The sequence below is a fragment of the Stigmatopora nigra genome, chromosome 19 (genome assembly GCF_051989575.1).
Source record: "Stigmatopora nigra isolate UIUO_SnigA chromosome 19, RoL_Snig_1.1, whole genome shotgun sequence".
Lineage (NCBI taxonomy): Eukaryota > Metazoa > Chordata > Actinopteri > Syngnathiformes > Syngnathidae > Stigmatopora > Stigmatopora nigra.
In genome coordinates this window covers 7,680,131-7,697,350 of record NC_135526.1, presented here as the reverse complement: position 1 = coordinate 7,697,350, position 17,220 = coordinate 7,680,131, and the positions used below count along the sequence as shown (strand labels likewise).

Sequence of the window (17,220 nt, the reverse complement as noted above, 5' to 3'; positions counted from 1 at the left end):
ACGAAGCTTACAAGAGATGCTCTAAATATTTGACATCCAGTGAAGCAAATATTGTAAGTGTGAGTGGTTTGGGAAGCTTGTAAACTAGGGTGCTTTTTGTCATAACTGTCACACAAAACCCCATTGTCGTAACTTTCTAGTTTAATGCCATAGCAGTCATGTCAAAGTGTATCACACCTGAGTTTGCCCCTTGTCTTTTTGAGAGGAATTACTCTAAGTCACCTTGCATCTGTTGGGCCAAGCTTTGCTTTATGCCATTGTCTTGTCTCGGTTGATTTAGTGCATACACTGACAACATCGGAAAGAGCTGTCAGCGGAGAACGCATAATGTGCACCCCCGTCAATCCCTGAAAAGCTCCAGGCCCTTGTAAATCACCAGTCAGCTTGGCAACTCAACATATAGCTCAAAGTCTATCAATTCATTCCAATTAAAATTAAAGATGACAATATTGAAGGATAAACAGGCTCCAGAATCTCACTAAAAATGCCCCTGTAAAGATATATGAAAAGTAAAAACCACATATAAAGTTTGGAGATCACTTTTTTTTCTAATTGGCTAGGGAGTGTAATCATTACCCTCAGCTGCAGGAAGTTAGTCAATTTGTCCTCTTCTGTTTTAGCATTACTGAGGATTCATGGGCACATATGAGGACATCAACTTTCTGCCATCTAGCTGGAAGTAAGTCATTATTTTCTGATATGACCTTTCTAACATCATAAAAAGTTGTCAAAGTCTTGAGGATGGACAGGCATGATGTGTCAAATTCTTTTTGTAAATGTTTGAAAGGCAAAAATGATTAATTTCTAAAGCAGGGATCTTCAAACAATTTCACAAAGAGACGCATGATTTCATTCCATGTAAAAAAAATGAGAACTTTTCACCAATCTCATGTAAGTATAAAATTAAAGCCAGGTGCCCCACCGCATTGGTTAAATTGTTTGTGCTAGATCAGTTGAAACAAAAACCAACACCCAGTTTTAGTCATGACCAGACATTGAAATAATAAAATTAAATTGTAAAAATAGAAAAGTAGGAGTGGAATGAGTTCCTGATAGGATTTGCAGCAGTAGCTCTGCTGCCATATTTGCAAGCACGCCATGTGAGCCAGTGGAGCAGCTTGAAGGTGAGCAGTGGAGCGGCATGTGCACTCGACGTGCCCTTGAGCAAACAACAGCCTATAATTACGCCGATGAAGCGCCTCGGTTGACGCGACAGTGCCGAAGAAGTCCCCCGAGGTGATTGGAGACTCCAAACAGGAGCAACATTAGAATTAATTTCCTGGATAAATGACGGGATAAGAGCCTTCTTGCTACTCAGAGGGGATTCGCCCCAACCAAGAACAACAAGATATAATTAAAATACATAAACAAGTCTCTCTAACAGCAATGTGACGCTTGTGCTTATCTCTCTTTGCGTTTGAAATCAGGTCTCTGCTCTGGAGATGAAGCCCCTGTATCACCGTACGTCTTTTATACGGTGGGCTATAAAGTTTGCTGACGCGCACACATAAATTCATTGAAAAATTCTAGCAGGGAACACATGCTTCCGGCGGCTATCAAAGCTGCTCTGGAATCGTAGAAAAGACACTGGAGCCAGGGAAAAGAATGTATTGTGTGTATGTACGTGTGTGTGTGTGCATACATATATATATTTTATATATATATTTTATATATATATATATATATATATATATATATATATATATATATATATATATATATATATATATATATATATATATATATATATATATAAATAATTTTAAATATAGCTAAAACATAAAACCTAACGTCGTATAATAAAGACTAACATATCATTCACACTTGAGGCGATTACTCAACTAATTGTAAAAAATAATGCTATAGCAATTGGCAAAATAAGGGTTTGACAGTCATATTCTCCATTCAAAAGGGCACAGCACTCGACTGAAATATTCTACTCATATGATATAAAATGGTACGAATAAATATGAATCAACACTTACTGAATAGTCAAGTATTGAGATTGAATGAGTTTCCTATAAAAGGATATAAAACAAGTACACACACTGATTAATATAGCTAAAATGAAATAAACTAGAAGTAGAATGCTGTTACGGTAAGATGATGAACACTTGATGCCCTTTTTGTCTTGAAAAAAATAAAACGGCAGTGCAAGAGGTGAAAAGCAACCAGCGAGTTTGTACACCCTCAGAGTTTAATGGACCTCGCTATGGAGCTCAGTCAGGTCGAGGCGATTGTCCACTTTATGGAGCGTGCGCCGCATCCCTTCCCTTTGCTGAGCCAGCACTTTGGCGCAAAAAGTAAAACAGCAAAACTTTCTATTTAACAGTCAAATGAACAGTCAAGGTCGGTGACGTTTTGGTAACTGAAGAAGAAAAATGTGACACGACGTCGCTGTAAAAATGCTTTTTAAGTAAAAAGATGCTGACGCAAGAACTGATGGAGAGTTATGCCAACCTCTGCCCGGATTTTTATACGCACCTGGGTTTTGATGGTCAAAGCATCAAACAGTCATCAATCTTTTAATAAGATCTTGATTTTCTTTCACGCCCACCAATGATTAAGGCTGGAACGCACTTTAGGAATTCAGTTGAGCTTGCATAATTTATCACAGATTAATTTTGATTTGATGCGATGGAGGCAGTTTGATGTTCTACGATAATCTGCCCTCCAAAGAAGTACAGTATTGTGTCAGCTATCTGAAGTTGAACTAGCTTACATCTGCGTTATGTCATTATGATACTATCTTTGAAACAGAAATTCAAATCAGATCTGCTCGTTGTTCTCAATTCCTGTGAAAACCAAAAAGAAGCACTAAATGTGACACACTAAAAAAGTATTTAGAGTATTTAATTTGTGACCTACTGTTGAAATAATCTTAAAGAAAGCACCATGTGTCACTTTGCATTTTAAAGCAGGGACTACTTGAGTGTAATATCAGTTGGACATCTCCTCTGAAGATATTTTGGGCATATCCGACTGATTTGAAACCTTAGAGGCCACGCAGGAGCTTTCAGAAAAGATCACAAATCCCACCCAGCAAAATGGAAAGATTCAGAGGCCATGAGAGTGGACTGGAGGATTTCAGGATGCTATCATTTTCCTCTACCTTTTTACACATTGAGAATTGTGTATTCATTATTGTTTATGACCCAAGCATACCTCTGTCAAGTCAAAGGCTAAATAAGTTGAAAGGTCACGTGATGGCTTGTTATAATGACCCCAACAAAGTAGTTTGATTTTGTCTTTGTGAGAAATAGCTATGTTAAATTACAAGACTGCTTTTAGGCAAGAAGAAAGGTCATCAAATAGAGACTACATGGTAGTCATTACTCAATTAAAAAGAGGAAAACGGCCAATAGTCAATTGCATTTCTTTGTTTAAAATTCTGTGAGAATCTGTGACTGGATGGAACAGAAAATTATTTTCTTTTTTTAGTTCTTAGAGAAAAATTTATGAATCTCACAGGCAAAAACAGCAGGAAGTCGGCAACTATGAAGGTAAAGTTGGAGCTTGTCCAAATGTGTTTTGGCAAAGGTTTGCACTCTGCTGAGTTTCACGCTACGTTTACAAGGATTTGGTCATAAATCGCACAAAACGCCAGCGTTTTCACGACACTAAAATTACTATGCCATACTGAAAATACTATATGATGACATTTAGGGCATATCATTTCCATTTTCTAAGCCAAATAATGGGATTTGTTTCATGAGGTGTAACCAAGCAGATTTTTCGCTCACGTCTTTCTCGGCAACGGCGCCTAACCGGGGAGCCAATCTCACTTAAAGGTGGCTCACATCTTTCTTCTGCGCCTCATTTTACAGTCTTTTGGGAGAGCCATATGTACACTCGCTTAGGCTGCATATTTATCTTATGTTTGTTTAATAGAGCAGCAATAGAGCCAAGAGGATTTTCCTTTGTGCTCCCATTGCTCAGCCCTATAAAAAATGCAATGTGGAAACAGTGTACAGCAAAAAATTCATTGTTGTCAAGGAAAGGAGAAGTTGGAAAAGAAAGCCCGCCAATAACAATAACACAAAGACGGAACATTGAAAGAAAATAATAGGGCAGAAACATGGCAGCTCTTGCCTGAAGGGGGGCAAATGAGCAGACAGAGAGGATGGACTGAAATAGACAGAGGCCTCGGGTGGTGGAAATAGCATAGTGCACTCTAGCTTCTTGTCCAAAGGGCGACAAAGGGAAGTGCGGGAGTCGTAGATGACAGTTCATAAGTGGAAAGGCTGAAGGGTATATGATAACCACTGGTAAGAGCAAGTTAACAAGAAATCCTGCTCATCATTGGCTGAACTTTTGTGACATCCTTTTTTACGTATACACTTTTGCATCGTTGAAGCAAGTGCCCCAATACTCTGCATTTTACCTGTATTTTGATTGTTTAGCAGGTTTGAAGGAGAAATTAGCCACACAGTTCGGTATTCTATTGTAGTTTATCTATCTCACACAGCCATAATAATAATAATAATGGTAATAATACGTTGATGAACTTTTTTAAATTTTTTATTTAAACACTTCCCCTATTTCCAAGGCCAATCACACAAATAGATGTTTCCAAGCTCTTGAAATCAAGAGGATAAAAGTAATACTTTATTGTTCCACTAAAAGGCTTAGACAATTTTGATAATATGAGCATATTTCAGACAGGAAAGTTCTTTGATTACCTCTCACTGCCTTGATTTAGAACTGTTTGGGACAACCTAAAGTGGTCATAAATCATTGTTGATGTGTCTCTGAGAATATCTCTCCCACTCCTATGAAAATGAGTTATTCCGAACTGGCATTGTAACTTGTGATCCATTCTTTATGGCAGAGAGAGAAGAGGCTGTCAGAAGAAGCGCTCCACACATCAAATGCCCCGCAAGAAACATAAAAGACCAGTCTCCGAAAAATTCAAATGCTGCGGCAGAAGCAAATATGAAAGAGGAAGGTAAGACCTAAAAAGCAAAACATGAAATAGCATTCTCCTAGAAAAACGCCCACTTGTAGGTTGTTATCCAAAAAGTATTATCATGTTGCCACCAGAACCAAGATTTTTCATGTTTGTGTGAGCGTTTGTTCAGTTAGGTTGTTCAGATTTTGTGCACATCTTTTCATTTCATCTTGTGAATGTTGACTCTTCTAGGAGCCAAACAAATGTATATTCGTTAACTTTTGGTGCACTGGGCTTGTTTGTGATAAAGAGACGTTAACCAAAGAGGTTTGGCATGAAAGATTCCTCTCCAAATGCAAAGGATTTGATGAAACATTATTTTATGATATCGAAAGTTTGGATCATTGACTTATGATGATCTACTCATGAGGTTCCCAGAATGGATGATTACATGGCATTGCAATACATCCTACCATTTGTAGTGTGGAAATAGTGATTTCAGAACATGCATTTTTTTTCAATAGTAAACCTTGGATTTAAAAAAAAAGCATTGAGAAGATTATTTGATTAATAGTTCATTGCAAAATACTCTTGACAGTATGTAAGTGTATTACATTCTAAAGGGTAGATGTATCTTTAATGACTACAATGGTGAAATTCTCTGCGAACTGAACAAGCACAACAGTCCAGTTGCAAATGATTCAACGACCTGGGAATGAAATGACAGCCATGAATTGTGGTGGGCTGAATCTGGCCTTGACTTTGACACCTGCGGGCTTTTGAAACCACAAAGATTTAATGAAACAACCCTTCTCTGACAAGGCTAAATCAAATCAGAGCATAATAACATGTCTTCTATTGAATTGTGTATTCAAGTTTTGTCGAGGGAAACGCAAGTGAATCCGAGGTAAGCTAGAGAAGGGTGAGAAGCATTTGCTGTTATTGAGTGCAATGATGCAATGACAAAAGTGTAACCCGAGCAAGGCTACTGTCCTTTCAATGCCCCAATCACACTCTCCAAAAACATGTACGTACACACAATGGGCCATAATCAAGATGTATGGCAATTGCTGTTCAGGGTCATTGTATTATGAGACATTTCCATTATCCCACTGATCCATCTGCAATGAGCTAAAGAGAAAACCTTGATAATTAACTGGGAGTGTTGCATCCAAATGTCAGCCTGCATAGATTTTAATTAGTCCAACGGATTCCTGAGTTGATGGCTGCTGATCATTCATTTGCCCGCTGGCCCACAGCAAACCAGCACACGTATGCAAAAAAAAAAGATCAGATTTACACAGTCTTATCCCATCAAAGCTTTGGTTGAGTTCATCTTGTTATGTTTTGGAGGCTAGATACAACTATCCTGTCTTAGCTAAATGTGTCTCCCGGTGCATGGGTGTGTTTTCACGGCATTGGCTCCCAATTTACAAGATGTCCCCCCTGCAGCGGGGTTGCCAGTGTAGCTTTTCTACTCAGTAAATCATTCTCTATTTGTACTATATGGGTAGAACATATGTGTGTAAGCAGCTCATTAGGTTTGCAAACAAGCAGCGACATCCCGCACAAATTGTGCGTTAGGCGTCCGCACAATCCTCTGCGAGAGAGACTCAATAATTCATCACATGGCCAATAATAAACAACCGCCGATGCAATCGCGATGGCGGATGGTCGTCAAAGCCGGCGACAAATCCTAGTCCTGAAGCGCAACTCGCCCCACCGTAAAACACTTCAACATGAAATGATAAAATGCAACATGAGGACGTAGTCACGTTTCAAAACCTTACGGAGATTTTTTTCACTTTGTGCTAATATCTTGCTCCATAAAGATCATCAGGGCTCAACTGAACGGAATAAATATTCCTGGCCAGGCTTGGAAAGTTAATCAGCGCCTTGTAACTTTAAAAACTCTTGCGTGGGTTTTCTGCAGTTAGGTTTAATGCCTAAGTTATCCCTTGAGATGAATTTGAGTGGAGATAGCTGTCTGGCGACCAGTCTTTCCAAAGCTCACTCTGCCCCCCCCCCCCCCCCCTCCCACAGCTTGCTGGGTTTCAACTTACCCATTGGGCAGCAAATTATTTGATTCAGTCAGCCAATAAATCTCTTTCGATCACTAAGGGCCGCTCTAGTTGAAGTCACAGTTAAACAGATAAAGACTTTTCGACTTGCCAATATAAGCATGCATTTTCAATCTAAAAGTTCCAAAAAGTGAGAAAAGAGCAAAACACAACTTTAAATCCACTCCTTTAGCCATCTGAGTTTGAAAGTTTCAATTTGGCAAAGGTGCTAAGTTGCTTTCCTATTTCCAAGATCGGTGAAACAAATACATTACAAGTATTGCTCGCGCTCTATATAAGTGAAAAAGCCATTATATATTTCCTTGAGTATCTAGATGACTGGTTCAGTCCATTTCCTTTGGAGATAATTTCCCTTGGAGTTAATTTCCTCTGGAGTTGCGACATTAGTGCCCCTCGGTTTGTTAAGGGATATAAAGACTTGCAAATGAAACGCTGCTGATATGCTCATGCACCGCGAAGCCATAACACAGTGCAGATTGAAAGCACGACCATATGCCGCTTCAAGCTGTGGGACATTCCTGCGTGATTGACAATGCGGAATAGTTGAGATGTGATCAAAGTGGGTGATGAGGGGTCATCTTTCAGGTTCTGCTGCTAATGGACTGGAGACTGACCAGCTGTTTCAATAGGTAAAAGCTCACCCTAACCCTAACCCTAACCCCCTAACCCTAGCTCATTCATTCATCCATACTGCCCATCCTTGAAAGGATTGTGGGGGTTGCTAGAGCCTAACCCAGCTGCGTTCGGGCAAAAGGCAGACTACACCCTAGACTGGTCGCCAGTCGGTCGTAAGCCACACAGAGAGACAAAAGACTGTCAATCATACCGCCACCAGCGGAAATTGAGCCCGTGCCTGCCCGCATTGTGGTTAGGCGAGTGAACCTCTACACCACGAGGCGGGAGGTAAAGGTTAAGCTGTTTAAAATGTTTAAAAAAACACCCATGAGATGGGATTGTATGCAATACTTAGCCTAATATCCAAGCAGAGACTTTGATGGTTATGTTCTACTACCACACTTTTCTTCCCTCTTTTCCGTACTCAATTGTTTCTCTTTAATGCAGCGGTGGCCCAAGAGGGTGTTTAAGCCAAGCCGCTTTGCAATTCCGGAAACAAATACAACCTTAGAGAAAGTGCTACACAAATCCCATAAAACACTGAACCCACTACATATGCTTGTAATAAATTCTAAAAGGCATTTGGTCAATCGTTTTCCCAAAATCTTGTATGGCTCGCAAAGGACCACTAGAAAAAGGAGGTTTTGATTTTATGTTGTTGTTGTTGTTGGGTTTTTTTTCATGTAACACACAGATAAATACATCACATTCCATTTGCAAATGACTGGTTTCAAATAATAATTCTCAATGAGAATTTTTTAGCAAGAAAAGAAGATTTATGTTCATATTCACTCTGTGTGTTTTGTGTCTGTTTTAGTAATAGTGTTTCTTAAACCTATTCATCATGAAAGAAAAAAGTACTTTGAAAGCTCGCCTCTTAGAAATAGCCTAACAATATGGTAAATAAATTCAAAAAGCATATGCAACATAGCCAATGAACTTTAAGTGAACAATGTAGCATATCAAATTTGGTGTTTCCATCCGGACCAGAGAATCTAATTTAAAATGCGTATTCAAAAATAACACTTTGCTCTGGCTTCATAATAAAACCACCTGGAGCACACATGGACGTATCTATTAAGCCAAATGAATACAACACACCATGAGGTTATTTGGCGCTCTTACCGACAGCTAAAATTAAACCTGATGATCAAAATAAAACCTGTGATGTGCGCTTTGCACAAAAATCTCAGCTATGAATAACAATAAGCACAACGTACAAAATATTGGCATTTCTATTACCTAATGAATGAACTATATATGTGCAGTACTTCCATACCAATATTGATTTCTGCAATTATTTCAATCCAATAGTCCTAATATTGTACTCGTATTAATACGGGTGAAAGTGGAAAAGTCACTACAGTACTACTCTACATTTTTCGCATGATATTTTCTAGACATTTTCATCTACTGCTTTGGGCAGTGAGGCTAGGATTCATCACTTATAGGGGCACTGTGACTTTTACGTGGCAATAAGCAGGCTTCTTTAAAATCCCTTTAACAGAGAACTCCACAGTTAACTAATTGCCTGCCAGTGATAGATATAGAGAGAATAATTGCTGCCATTCCAAAGGGCTTGGACGTATATGCTGTTTCTAGCACAGAGTAATGAAAATATATATGTTTATTTTGCCTTTTAAACATCTTGACTTGGAGTCGAGAAAGCATGGATGTATTTGACCGGAAAGAAGAGGCTGCATAAGTCTCAGTCTTTACAGCAGAGCTCCTTACATGAACGCCTCAGCCTCTCTTTGGTCCCTGACAGGCAAAGTGCAGCGCCCACCTTAGAGAGAATACAGAGTCAAGAGTCAAAAGATTAGGATAGACCGGACTGATGGATGGCAAGCACAGGAGCGACTCATTCACGGCTTGAGGGAGAATGTGTTGTTGACTCTCACAAGGCTCCCCTCCCCTGCAGATCTCTGCGGCTGCACGTATCCCCCAGGGTGCAAGGATTATGGGAAACTACACTACCTAGCTACACTAAGCTTCCAGGGGAGAAGGTCAAGAGGAGCCAAGACAAAAACAATCTTTTCTCCTTATGACCTACTTGGCCTGTTGCAGGTTGTATTTTTTTTTGTTTTTTTTTACTACACTATAGAGCAAGGCTGTCTTTTCCGAAGCTGAACTTTCCTTCACATGCCACTGTAGTGACCTTGCATGCAGAAATCAATGAAAAACATCAATAGGAATGCAGGATAATTTTAGAAGACTTGTAATGTAATCTAAGTGCAGCGGCTGGAAAACCATGAAGCTATTTATTTCTTTCAAACTCGTTGCCTATTTTTTTTTTTGTAGATTTTGCTTTAATTGCTTGTGTGGGTACAAAATTGAAATGATCACACATAACGCAGATTCACTGAATTAATTAATTGGCTGTCATAGATGATGGTAGATAAAACAGATATGCTTTTAGCCATTGCATTTCCTATGATCCTGCGTCTTTTATATTCATTATCGTAACCCACCGGGAAAACACTAGAGATACATGGACATTATAGTGTCCTAAAAATTAATGTTCAGAACACCGGTCAAAGTTTTATAGTGCTCAAATTCAAATTTCCTACACGTACAGCTTGATTACAACATCCACCGGAAATGTTGTTTCTGTATGGATTCATCAAAATTTGAAGAATTGTTTTCCTGGAGGATCTACTGATCATTAGACAGTTCATATTATACTTGACCTCATGACTCATTCATTGCTTGATTATCTCTTCCGCTTATCCTCACAAGGGTCGCGTTGACCTCTTGATATCCAAGTAAATGGATCCTGATTGCTTTTTAGAATAAATAAGCAACAGAATGATTCATGCATGATTAAATTATGGTCTCCTACAGCTGTACGCTCTATTCCAGACTATTTTTGTACTGATTTCCACTCAAACTCAAAAGTTGGGTTGTATTTACAGCAAAGAATGAGATAACCTTATTGCTAGATAAAATCTATTTTTTAACCCTGACAAAGGTTAACACATACTCTGTAGTTCCTTGCCTTGTAAGGTACTATTATGTTGTGCTATTAAAAAATGGCTTAATGGCACAAGGCCTTGTAGTGCTGCCATTATGTTTATGTTAGTAAATGTGAAAACAAGTTCTAGACACTAAAATTAGACTTTTCAAAGGCTCACTTAAAAATCTGTGATTTCGGAGCAATACGATCGATGGACACTGTTCAAGGAATTTCTGAGTCTTTTGTTGTAAGTAAGCATCCAAAACTGGATCTGTGTGATTTCCATTTGGTCCCAGTGGAGGATAACATTAGCAGTGGTGGTCCTAAGCTGCAGGCCAGTAGCAAGTGATTAGCTGAAGAGCAGACAGGCCGTGACAGCTCCGAGAAAAGTCTTGATAGGTACAGCTGCTAACCTGGCCTCATCTCAGTGGGGGTGTTTAACACTTCACAGCACAACTTTTACATTATTCAGGTTACAAGGCAGAGCAGTGGAACGTCGCTCTTCTCACTAATGCTGCTCTTGCAATGGCTTATAAGGTTCTCTACTACAGACTCCAAATAAGGAAACTACCAGGATTAACATAGACTGTTTTCTAAATTGACTTATTAGACATGTTATTTAATGTTTTTCCACAAAGGGCATTCTAATGAATGGGGAGTTTGCTTCCATAATTGATTTACTTTTCTAAGGATCTTTCATGATTTGGAGTAGTACCAGTACTCCATGCATTACACATATCAGACACACTAGAAATGTTTCTGGCAGCTGGGGGAATGTTTTGTTGTTAGTATCGTCCGGTTCTGCCAAGTCAAGCCCCGCGGTGAACACGGGTGAACCGTCTGTCAGCCGAGATGATAAATTATAAGTCATAGAGGTTGTGCAACACATTGATGAAGATGCCTGTCTGCCCTCTAGGAGTTGAGATAACTAACAAAAGTTTATTGATAAAGAACCCAGAGGGGCGGAATAAACCTCAAAATGTGATGTAAAGTCAATTGCAAGACAAACCTTGAAATAAAGGCAATGAAGACATACAAGCCTAAAGACCAAAACATAAATATGAACTAAATGAGTTCCAAAAGAGAGGAGCCAAATGTCTAAATACAGCTGAGATGTGGTTTGAGGAGTGGAAAAGTTGATTTTTTTTTTTAGGCATGACTGACAGAAACCAAATGAGAAAGCATGGCGACAAGACAAAAAGGAACACAACACATCCTGGTAGAGAATAGCTCATGGGTTCTAAATGCAACCCTATACTGCAAACCATTAAGGGCTAGAGATTATATTTGCCAGGACAATGCAGATTTTACAGAGATTATATTTAAATGTAAGAACATAAACAATAAATTTGGTGTTATTTGACATGCAAGACAACTGGAGGAATAAACATGGAAATAATGCCTAACCTTTTTGATCTACAAAATGTTTTTTCTATGAATATGAAAGAAGAGCAACACTTCATTACATTTGCTAAAAGCAGCAGAAACGTTCCCATGCCTTGAAATACGAAATGACTTGCGGCACCAGGATGGAATAGAAATGTAACATTTGCATAGCTGCTGCCAAATACCACCAAGTGTTTTTTTGCATGGTGCTGTCAGTTTTGGGGCCAGACTTGGGGTGGGTGTTTACAGACAGCATTTTTTTAAGCAGTTTTTTTTTAAATTTCTTATTCTTAATACTTAGTGAGCTCCGGAACCTGAAAATTCATGCATCCACTTCCTTTAACTGCAGATTTTCAGGTTTGTCAACATTTTAAATAGCATTTCAAGGAAATTTAAACAACACTTGTAGTTGATATGATAAAAGGTTTTTTTCCCCCATAAGTTAAATGTCAATCAGGCTAACCATGAGGCTAGATACAAAAACACTATTATGAATGCAAAGCATGATCGTTTCCTTGACATATTGGTTGCCATCATACTTGCAACCTAAATAAGTATTCGCTATTCATGAATGCACCTGTTTGTGTCAGTTTTTAGGAAGCCTTTGCTTTCTCCTTGAAAAGACTTACAGACGCACTAAACTATTTTCGAAAAATTTGAACACTATCATGAATTTGATAAATCGAAATGAAAGTGTGGTTGAACTGTGTTACCTGTGTAGTTCTTTATTGTATTTGTAAGAGTGTTTGGAAGTTAAATTGTTCTTGAGACAATAAGATTTGTGACGTCACATTGACATGAATAGAAAATAATTGTATCTATTACAATAAAGGACCCTAAATAAGTTAAAATAATTGTCACTTTTAAATAGAAAAACTTACAAATTAAATAGGGGTTTATTAGACACTCATTTGACAAATGCGTAATGTAAATGAATTAAAACTCGCTAATAACTTTGAAAACGGTGTACTCCTAATTTAGGGAATTGTTCACAAGATCAATAAATCCCTTCAGGGACTAATTAAGAGAATCCTTCGAACCCGCCTACAAATGCCTCACACACACACACACATGACATCTTCATGAGAGTTGAGAAATAAAGTGCCTCATAAATGATCTCCTGGGGGGATCAGTGGATGTGGATTATTGTCTCACGTCATTAAGTCTTACAGGCCGGTTAAGGTGGCGGCTCTTGTTTCACGGTCAGTTGTGTTAGTCCTCTGCCAGAAAGTCAAAGGATGCCAACACTAGAGTCAAACTGAATAGGAGTTGCTAGAAAGCCAAAAGAATCCAACTCATATAAATGGAAGGAGCAACATCACTCATATATGTATGTATATATATTCTTTGATATATATATCTATATATAATGTATACTTTTACTTGCCTTGAGACTTACATGACTATGATCTTAATGATCCCAATATCGTTCAGATCCAGGTGGATGAAATAGAACCTATTTAGGTTTACAAGACCCACCCAGAACAAACCAAAATGGACCAAGCGGTTGTCTTCTACTGAGCCAGATAGAGCCAAAGTGAGAATTAACCTTAAAACAGGCCCAAAGTTACTGTTCTGACAGACATGGGTAAGATTGTTGATGACTTACGGTAGAAGACGTATTCTGTGTAACTGGACCAGAACTTGTCCTCGGTGTGCTGGCTGACAAACGAGGCGGTGACTGACGAGTTGCACGCAACCATGTGGAAGCCGCACTCGGACAGCATGTCAAAAGCTCTCTCCAGGTGACGGAACTTGAGATAGAAGCGAGACGTGTAGCGATCCGGGGTCCGGTTGGGGTCCCGGCTCTCGTTGAGGGTCTCCCCGAAGACCTCTTTGGCCAGGGCCACCCGCCCACAAATGAGAATTCGGGGAACCCGGCGGAACTTGGCGTCGCTTTGAGCCTCGCGCGCCACAGTGCACGACCCCCGGTAACCCACCGTGACAAAGCCGCTCTTCCTGTCCGCCGGGACGAGCGACGGCGGCGGGCATTGACGCGTCTCGCTGCCCTGGGACCCATCCTCGCAATCACTGTGGATCAAGTCGTCCGGGCTTTGCTTCGACTCTTCCGGGCTGAGAAGCTTCACCAAGTCGGGCAATTGAAAGTACTCCGCTTCCTTCCGGAGGCGCCCCTTCTCTGGGAAGTGGTCTGGGAGGACCACCTGCTTGTCCCGCAGGTAGTCCAAAACGTAGCGGAATAGGAAGCCGTCTCGGTCGATGAAGTAACGACCTTTGGGGTCTCGGGCTAAGTCGTTGGAGGCGTCCTTTTTGGAGAACAATTTGGCAAGGAGGGAGCTCGGGCTACTCACCAGTGTGCAGTACCGCGTGTAGTACACCTGGCCGCCCACGTTGAGCTCCAGGACATCGGGGATGCTGTTCTGGACCGACGCCTGCTCTTTTAGGTTAGTCCTGCAGTTGCTGCTCAGCGCCATTGTGCCCCAAAACGTTCCTCACTTTATAATTACACTTTGCTTTTGGAGAACTCTATTGAGGAAAAACTTACAAACGAGTGGTGGAAAAAAAGTTGAAATGCTCCAGTTATCGATCCATCTTTGATTCAGTGGAGGGTGGGCATTTATAGTATAATGCCTTATATAGAGCACATTAAAATGGTTCCGTGGGTGCCATCCCAAAAAGAACAACAACAAAAAGGAATCCAATTGCATTAAGCATTAAAAAATAATGCACACAAAAACGATCCCAACATATACAGGAAAACTCTTCATAAAAACTTAAGGTCCAAACAGGAGTCCGAAATATTCTGCTCAGTTGTTCCGGATGAGGAAGATGAGGAAGCACAACTCATTAACATCTCAACATGGCTCCGGCATAGTTTTTAATACGAAATCGATTTTACACCCTCCTAAAAAAAAAAAATCTCTCTTCCTTTTTAGAGGGGAGCTATCCAGCCTGCCTCTAACATGGAACTGTCCGTGGTTCTGAAGCAGCCCCACTCTCTCCTCCCACCGCCCCTTCTTGTTCAGGTTGGTGCTTTCGCTTTAGTCAAGGTTGCGTGCGTATCCACCCCCCCCCCCCCCCCCCCCCCACACACACACACACACACACACTATATATACTCGTTATATTAAAAAAAGTACAGTACTTCTTTTATTCGTATTGCCGTATTGGCTAAGCCGTTTTATTTCCCACACACACAAAAAAGCTGCAGAAATCAGAATTTTGATGAATGGAAAAAGAATAGATGACTTTCCTCTTCTGTAAAAGTAAGCAGCAGCGCCATCATTCGTACGTAATTGGCACTGATTTATCCCATCAGATGGTGCTAAAAGGTGTTAGGATACATTAGTTTAATGTTTTAATTACAGCTGTAGGCAGAATTTAATTGCATTTAAATGCTTGTTGAAGTCAATTGTGCACAGCAGGTGAAATCTGTATACATGTGCAATAAAATTGAATGTAAATATAATAACGGTGTACGTACTGCAATTTAAGAATCATAAATATTACCATTAGATAATTTTGGACATTTCATGTTAAACGTAATACTCATTTAGTATTTTCTATTGATTTACGACACAAACCTATGCAATGTTTTGTTTATTGTTTTTTTTAAAAATGGTATTGCTACTTTTCCACATCGCATGTTGAATTGTACTGCATACAAACTGAACCAAACTGTAATTCTACAATTAGGGCTGTACTGAGTCTCAACCATATATCTAGATCAGGGATGTCAAAAAAATTCCACAAAGTGCCAAGTGATACAGCTCAGACAGTTGAACCAATGAATTTTCTGATGACACAATTCAGCTGATTACACTGAAACTATTGATAAAAATGTGTCTTCTTTCCTGTTTGGAACAAAAATCTCCATATAGGATCAGTTTAATGCCCAAATATTATCATCCCTAATAAATCATATACATATATGTACTCCAATCGTATAGTACTGCGCATGCAAAGTCACACAAGGACAGCTCCGATTAGGATCCCCCCTCTCCAACAGAAACATTGACATTATAGGGCTAAAAAAATGAGCAAAAGCCAACAATAGCCAGAAAAAAATGGAATGAGGAGGTGCTTGAGCTGCCTGGGACCTAAGCAGTCACCCACAAGTAGGGCACGTCAGCGGCTTCATCATAAATACATGTAGCTTTCAACACTGCACTGCACTTACTGCTATTTAAAGAGCACACCACAAACTAGCAGATAAACCTTTTCGGGGCGACACTATTTCTTGTGCTCCCTTCCTTAAAATGCATATGATTCTGCGTTCTAGACTCGGCATTAAAAGCCACTTGCAAATTAAGTCATTGGCTGCCATTGATAGTCATAGACATTATCATTGTGAACTGAAAGTGGTTGGCAATTTAAATGGTTTATTATTTTTGGTTTAATAGTGTAGTTTCCCTCATTCTTCTCCCTTTCTGATGATATTCTTTTGCGCAGTATTCTGGAATAAGAAAATTACCAAAAAAAGAAAACACTGTGATACTTTTGAAAATCCAGGACCATTAAATGATTGTCAATCACTTTTTGTGAAAGGATTCATTCACTTACCATTTTACAGTGAGATAAGGAGACGTAGCTAGCAACTGGAGGAGAATATTTTAATACTCAAATATTGTATGACCTGTAACTCTTCATTACGATGCAGTGTGCTTTTACACAAAGTTATTTCACATCTCTGTCACGACAAATATACATAATGAAATATTTACTCTGCAAACCACCACATGTATTATTCATTCATTCTTTCAAGAAAGTTGCAAATCCCCCACAGAGAGCTGTCGTGGTGCATTGTGCGACCAATCCCAAGGATGTCAACTTTCTTTACACATCAAGTTTATTTTTGCAAGGCGTAGGAAAAAAAAAAAGTTCCTTTCTTTGTCGCCGGGGATTGAAATGAAGAGCAAATCGGGGACCTCCAGGTTTATCTCTTGAGACTGAGTGATGTCGGTGAGAAGTGTAGAAATTCAATTGAGGGAGGGTCTGTATTCATGACACAACTTTGTAAAGACGCCTCAGCAATCAGCTTTTAACACTGACATCCATCAAGTGCACTGTAAACATTACTTGTGAGGTGGAAAATGATTCGCGACATGTTTACCCTCTGATGTTTGTTGCTGTGTCAGTCCACCCGCCGCCCATTTTATTTATCTAATGATTCTTTTTTTTTTATAGGGCAAGGCACAAGCACTCTTTGAGTAGATGCACAGTACTACAGTTTTTACATCATAAAACGTAGTAAAGGTATTAAATATTTTTTTCTTGTTTTACTAACTACCACAATGCAATATGCGAAAGGTCTAGCAGAAGTGATTTATTAT

At 39.5% G+C, this 17,220-nt stretch overlaps 1 protein-coding gene and 1 long non-coding RNA gene across 4 annotated transcripts in view; one reads left to right on the top strand and one right to left on the bottom strand.

Annotated features, from left to right (window-relative positions):
• The window catches only part of kctd16b (potassium channel tetramerization domain containing 16b), a 40,285-nt gene extending 25,399 nt beyond the window's left edge, over positions 1–14,886 (bottom strand). For both annotated transcript variants that reach the window (XM_077741142.1, XM_077741143.1), the window contains exon 1: positions 13,539–14,886. In XM_077741142.1, the coding sequence (XP_077597268.1) occupies positions 13,539–14,361 (823 nt within the window). In that variant the 5' untranslated portion in view covers positions 14,362–14,886. The remainder of the gene's footprint in view (positions 1–13,538) is intronic.
• LOC144212941 (uncharacterized) lies at positions 595–17,150 on the top strand. 2 transcript variants are annotated; one of them, XR_013329844.1, is made up of 4 exons: positions 595–679; positions 4,832–4,948; positions 14,824–14,913; positions 17,075–17,150. It is a non-coding gene; the product is annotated as an uncharacterized LOC144212941 (long non-coding RNA). The 2 variants fall into 2 exon arrangements; XR_013329843.1 differs by lacking the exons at positions 14,824–14,913; positions 17,075–17,150 and adding an exon at positions 9,509–9,861.
• Positions 17,151–17,220: the final 70 nt, after the last annotated feature.